Raw genomic sequence first — 6,552 nt, forward strand, 5'->3', positions numbered from 1 at the left:
AAAATTCCCTCACCTCTTTCGATTTACATATACTCCATCTATCCATCTTGCCGCTACTACCTAGCTAGTATGTATGTTTATCTAGCTAGCCTACAAGATCTAAGCGCGCCGGTGTACAATCAGGCCGATAGATAGATGCCCTGCTGCTTATATTTACATATTTATATATGCTGTGTTTGGTTTGGGGTGTAAAAAATTTTCCGAAAATTTTTTGCATCTTTGACCATTAATTTAGAGTATTAAATAAACTCTAATTATAAAACAACCTCCACAGCCCCGTGTAAATCGCGAGATGTATTTAATGAGGTATTTGATCGTGTAATTAGAGGATAATTACTGTAACATCACTGTAGTAAATCATGAATTAATTATCGTCATTAGACTCATCGCAAAAAGTTACACTCATTTTTGAAAATTTTTTGCAAATAGACTCCATTTAGTACTGCGGACAAGATTCTCTTTCCTCGAAATGTGTGATCAGCGGACTCACCAGTGTGTGCGCGCGCGCATACGAGCCAGCGAGTGTGGTAGTGGTCCTATATAATACTAGTATACGTACTAGCTAGTAGGATTATTGTGTAGTATGGTGCAGGACACACTGCAGGCAGGGTACGGTGCAGCGCACACAGGACAATTATGTGCGCGTAACATCTGGGATTGAATCGGCAGCAGCTTTTCTGGCCGGCCGGGGAGCGTATGCGCATGCGCTGGCCGGCCGGTACGGTTAAGCGTACGCGGGCTAGGACGCAGTGGTGAATCCGTAGTTAGTTCGTCAGGAGCTAGCTAGCTTTGGTGAAAAAACGTACGCGAAGCACGTATGCGTGTGTGCACAGGCGGCGTGGCGATCGGCGGTGGGAGCTGCTGGTGAAGATGGCTGATGAAGAATCGGTTCCTTTCCCTCTGCTTTTGACCGCCCAATCGAGATGTCACGCGGCGGCGGCGCGTGGATTCGACGATGGGGCATGCGTCGCTGGCTACAAGATTCTGCAATTTCGAGCGACTTCGATCCACCCCAGGGCCAGGACTCGTGTGCGTACCTTCCGTCCCTCCAGAGAACTTGCTATCTGATCCGGCCGGATGAGTATAAGACCAGCTATTTCCCGAACTTTATAATACATATTATATTGCTGAAGGGAAAATAATTTAAATTTTATATACTGCTCTTTTTTAGGTGGCTAGCTAGCTAATGCAAAAGATGGCCATTTTGTGGTTGTACGTTATGTATATATATGTCACGTGCATATCAGCTTCATATGTATATATCACTAGCCAGCAGTTTTGCAAATTTTATCTGAACTAAATAACCCAGATTTTTATGAAAGTACATATAATAAGGCACAAATTAATTGTTCCTGAATCATTAAAAAATTCTACATGTCATGTGCATATCAGCTTCATATATATGCATTACTACCCATGATCTATATGTAGTAATAAAATAAAAGGACAAAGATAGAAAATTTAACAATTTTGCAAGAAGAATGACACATGATGGAAATGTGCTTTTAACTCCTAATTACATCAGAGTTGCACATCCATTTCAAGCAGCCATGATTCTCGGAGTAGCCACCCCGGTTGCGCGACTGGAGGTCTACCGGGTTCACAACACTTTGCTCCAGCTTTTGGGTATACCGAAAAATTTAATCGCATCCAGGCGCACTATTTCCATGCATTCCCTAACCCCCACAATTAACAAATAAACATGCCAAGCTAAAGCTCATTCCTTGCTCCTAAATCCAACTAGCTAGTGCTTCAGTCATATACACTCGAAGCACGTGTATTTGAAAACAAATGAGAAACGCGCTCTGCCACACCTGTCACACATACACTAAGTACCCCCCCCCCCCCCCCAACATTCCCTATATATACACATATACATATGCAAAGATATACATCTACACACACCACCGCGTATGCCACCAGTATCATATACGCATACGGTCATACGGATCTGCTAGTTGAATGAACCTTATCACTAGCTTGTTACGTCGTCGGCGGCGGCGGCGGCGTCGGCTATAAAACTGGCTAGGTTCGAGTGCGTGCGCCCCTTCTCTCCCCGGCCGCGCGCTTGCTCTCGTTCTCATCTCGTGGCGCTTGCTGGTTGCTAGCTTGGATCAGGCAGCGGAGTGGTTGCTGCCGGAACCCAAGCCCTGGCCAGCCGGTATTTCTAGCTTAGTGCGTAGTATCGCCATCAGCGCTCAATAATACCGCACGCCCGCTTTGTTTTCTAGCCCTTGTCAGCGAACCTTCCCCCTGAAAACCCCACCCACCCTTCCTCCTCGCCTCGCCTCACTTGCTTCTTCCATTCTTCCCACCACCACCCATCCCTCTCTCTCCTCCCCGCCCCGGCCCTTGTCTCTCTTTCTCTCTTTATCTACGCGGATCACCCCGACCGACCGGCGGCCGATCTGTGCTAGTTGCCTGTGAGCAAGTCCAATACATGGCTGGCGCAGGGGGTGCGACGGCGGTGCAGCAGCCGGCGGCGGGGGCGCCGCCGGCTGGGGCGAGGAGTGGCGGTGCCGGCGCGGCGGGGGCCCCGGTCGCCGACCCGCGCGCCGAGGCGCTGCGGTGCCCGCGCTGCGACTCGGCCAACACCAAGTTCTGCTACTACAACAACTACTCGCTGTCGCAGCCGCGGCACTTCTGCAAGGCCTGCAAGCGCTACTGGACGCGCGGGGGCACGCTCCGCAACGTCCCCGTCGGCGGCGGCTGCCGCAAGAACAAGCGCTCCAGGAGCAGCAGCGCGGCGGGCGCCGGCGGGAGGAGCGGATCCTCCGCCGCCGCCGCCGTCACGTCCTCCTCGGCGGCGTCAACGCTGCCCCTGCCGCCGCCGGCGGGGTCCCTTCCGTCGCTCACGTCCGCGCTCGGCCTGCCCGGGGGCACCTCGCTGGCGTCGCTCCTACTCGGCAGCGGCACCGGCGGCGACCACCTCGGCCTCTTCCAGGCGGCCATGCAGTCGGTTGTCTCCTCGGAGGCAACCGCCTGCTACGAGATGCAGCAGCAGCAGACGCAGGTGGACCACCTGCTGGGCCTCGGCTACGGGGGCGCCGGCGCCGGCGCGCAGATCCACCAGCAGCTCAAGCCGTGGATGCAGGAGGCCAGGGCGGGCGCGGGTGGAATTATGGACAGCTTCTACGCGCCGCTGCTCTCCAGCTCCCTCGTTCCGGGGCTGGAGGAGCTGCACGTCAAGGCGGAGGCCGCCGGCGCCGGGGACCACCAGCAGAAGGCGGCGCCCGGGGACCAGCAGCAGCAGAGCGGCGGCAGCTGGGAGCTGCCGACGCCGTCGCCGTCCAACGTCGACGCAAGCATCATCGCGTCGGACGCGCTCATGGCGGCGGCCGCGTCCCTGAACCCCGCGGTTAGCTCCACCTCCACGGCGGCGACCACCGCGCCCTCCTCGTTCATGTACTGGGACAACGGCGGGATTGGCGGCGCTGCCGCGGCGTGGCCAGACCTCGCCAACTGCGGATCCTCCATTGCCACGCTCTTCTAGCCGCCTGCCTGTCCGGCTCCCTGGCTCGTTAACTTTATTTTTTTCACCTTGATTTTCTGGTTAATTTTTTCTTGACTACAATAACATGTAATTTGTGGGGGCAAAGCTGAGATGAGAGAGAGATAGCACTGTGGAAGAAGAGAGATCATCATCTCACCTCTCATAGGGCAGAAAATTAGACAAATCAAACAATGATCCAATATTTCAAGAGGATTTCTTCGCCGAGTCGAACGCTGATCCATGATCTTTGCCGACGATGGATGATCAAGGAGGCCGGCAACTGGCATCCATGGATTTAGGAGGAGGAGGAGAGGAGACCATGAGACCATGGGAGAGCAAGCCAAGAAGTGTAAGTGCAGTGCTGCCACATGACACTACTTGATATTTACGTCTTCTTGGCTAGCTTCTCCTTGGGTGTTTTGTACATAAGGCATATGGTGGGGGATACAATAGCTAAGGTACGGTAGCCCATGAGAGATAGATCATGGTGCAAGTCATGAGCCTCTCTCTCTCATCTCGGCATTTTAAATCGATCAGTGTGTTTTAATTGGTTACTCTCTTTCTCTCTCTATCATGGATTAGGGAAGAGCTCTCTAGATGTACAAGTTAATACTAGTACTTTTCTACCCTTTTGCAGCCGAATTAGAGAACTGTTTTTGAGTTCTCATGCATTTGTTAAGGGTACGGTTCATGCAGCAACTTCGTTCTCTCTTTTCTTCCTTTCTCTTCTAGACTGGAATTAATTTCTCTTTCTTTTGGGGAGTTTTTGTTAAAACTTGGCTTGTACGAATTATGATGACTTTGTGAGTTATGAGAAATTTAAACACATCTGCAGTTCTCATGATGGTACACAGATATATGCTTCTCTGAGTTGTGGTGCCACACTGCTTCTGCTGCTACTACTACTGCATGCTGTGTGCTAGTTACTCCCATCACTTTTAGTGCATGGATGGGTGTCTCACTTTTGGTGATGCGCGGCAGCTTTACCTTTGCTCTCTTTTTCATGCGCGAGGGTGTGAGTGCATGATCTGATCTTTGAATTCTGTGCTCCTTGCTAGGGCTCTATGGAGCTTTCTTTTTTGTTACAAGATCATAGGATTCCAGTGGTAGTGCACCCAGGTTAGAGCTATCATGTTTGTGTGATGCAGAATCTTTTGTGCCCTCTCTCTCGTTTTGTTGCTGCAGACATAAAAATATGGCTGCTGCGCTTGTTCTTACCTGCGTGTCTTGTAGCAACTTCGAGCTGCATTTTGATGCTAGCCATTTTCACACTGGTATTAGTACCACGAGGATCACAGAAATTGAAAAGAGAGAAGGAAAACGAATAAATTGGAGCATGAAAGAGGGAAAAAACTAACAGTTGCATGTCGCGTTTCCATTATATAGTAGGGAATTTTCGTTCGTTTGAGAAATTTATACGTCAAAGGTACCCTTTTGTAGTAACATTATTGTTCTTTTCCATGTCCTTTTTATGCTTGTTTATTTACCAATTTGGCTAGTGTTCTTCGACCATGAATTTGCTGGTTAGGAACATATGGTCCAAATGGTATTTTGATGTTGACAGATTTTCTCTCCTCTTTGGAAATGAAACACATCAAAGCTTGCATATATATATATATATATATGCTGATTTATTTGGAACTATATATTAATTGGAAGGGGGCAAACACTGACATGATATCTCTCTATATCTTTCTGTCAGAATGCCTAGCTAGCTTAGTCATCAAAGTTACTGATCTCTCTTCTCTTTCAGAGCAGTATAGTTCCCATGGATGCACAGACGTTTTAATTTCTCTTAATGTCCCCAATCTCTGGCTTGTTTCTCCATGTGTGGTCCTGCTAGCGCATAGATACTCAGCTCCTACTACATAATTAAAGAAAAACTTCTGTTATTATGAAAATCGAGAATTGCCTTATTACACAAATAACACTGCATGCTATACTAGTATATATGTTGAAAATCTGCAATGGCATGCATAAAACTCAGTAGTGCAATGGCATTACTGGTGGTTAGAATTTTTGGTGCATTCATCATGCTACTATAGATCCCCTTCTAATTGCTCAAAGGAAAACGATAGAAAGATTTATTTAATTTGTTGCACCTGAACTATTAAGTATTTCGGTTCTACAAGCGTTAACTATAATATTGTTTAAGGTAGATAGTCATATATTCACATACATACATCAGGCCGGTTTAGTGATAGATATATCTATTTGATGCATGCATACTGCTGCGTTTATGCTTCGAGTTGTTGAAACAAACAAATTTGGCAAATAGCAAATTAATTAATTCCGATAATAATCTGAACTCAATGATCGATTAACATATTGGGCGTTGTAACCAATGAATACCATTTGATGCATAGTGATCCCCCAAAACGTAGGTAGTACAGGTATTTCAAGGCTATAGTGTTGCATCAAGCGCCCCAGTTCTTAGGTAGTAGTAGCTAGCTAGCATGCATGTATAGCTTTCAAGCAGTGTGGTACTACCTGGAGGCTTTTTCTTGTACTGCTAAGACGACATAAGTAAACAGTAAATCCATTTAATCTTTCTGCTACGGCAGTCAAGGATCTAACAATAAATTTCTCTAGCTCCCAAGCAACAAAATAATTGAGGTACAAAAATGGTTCAGTGTACTGTGTTCTAAATTAAGTAAGATGACTAGTCCAAGCATGCCTACATTTTGCATCATATCATGTGTATCGCATATTCAATAGACCAATTTGGACAGTTTGTTTCCAATATATAAAAAGCTTACCAAGATCTCAAAAGCCCTTTCCTTGTATATATAGCTCCAATATAAGTGAGTGCGGGCGCTGTCGATTTTGTGAGTATTGTGATTTATGTATATATATTATGAATAGCGCATTGACGCACGGATTTATATTACTGCATATTAGTGGTCAAAGTTCAAATAAATTGGATTGTCGCCTTTTATCCCTGACATGATATTTGTTTCTTTGGGCTGACAGTAATATACATAGGCATAAAAGTTGGCGGTAATGCATGACTTCTGACCTTTTAAAAATATGTTGGACTTTTTGCCAACACACCCTAC

The 6,552-nt window shown here is 47.2% G+C and overlaps 1 protein-coding gene across 1 annotated transcript; it reads left to right on the plus strand.

The window, feature by feature from the left end:
• The first annotated feature begins 2,033 nt into the window (after nucleotides 1–2,033).
• On the plus strand, nucleotides 2,034–4,342 carry LOC120689137 (dof zinc finger protein 2-like). Its single transcript, XM_039971470.1, has one exon. The coding sequence runs from the start codon at nucleotides 2,441–2,443 to the stop codon at nucleotides 3,491–3,493; it is 1,053 nt and encodes a 350-aa protein (XP_039827404.1). The 5' UTR covers nucleotides 2,034–2,440; the 3' UTR covers nucleotides 3,494–4,342.
• The last annotated feature ends 2,210 nt before the right edge of the window (nucleotides 4,343–6,552 follow it).

Source organism: Panicum virgatum, chromosome 2K (genome assembly GCF_016808335.1).
Source record: "Panicum virgatum strain AP13 chromosome 2K, P.virgatum_v5, whole genome shotgun sequence".
Lineage (NCBI taxonomy): Eukaryota > Viridiplantae > Streptophyta > Magnoliopsida > Poales > Poaceae > Panicum > Panicum virgatum.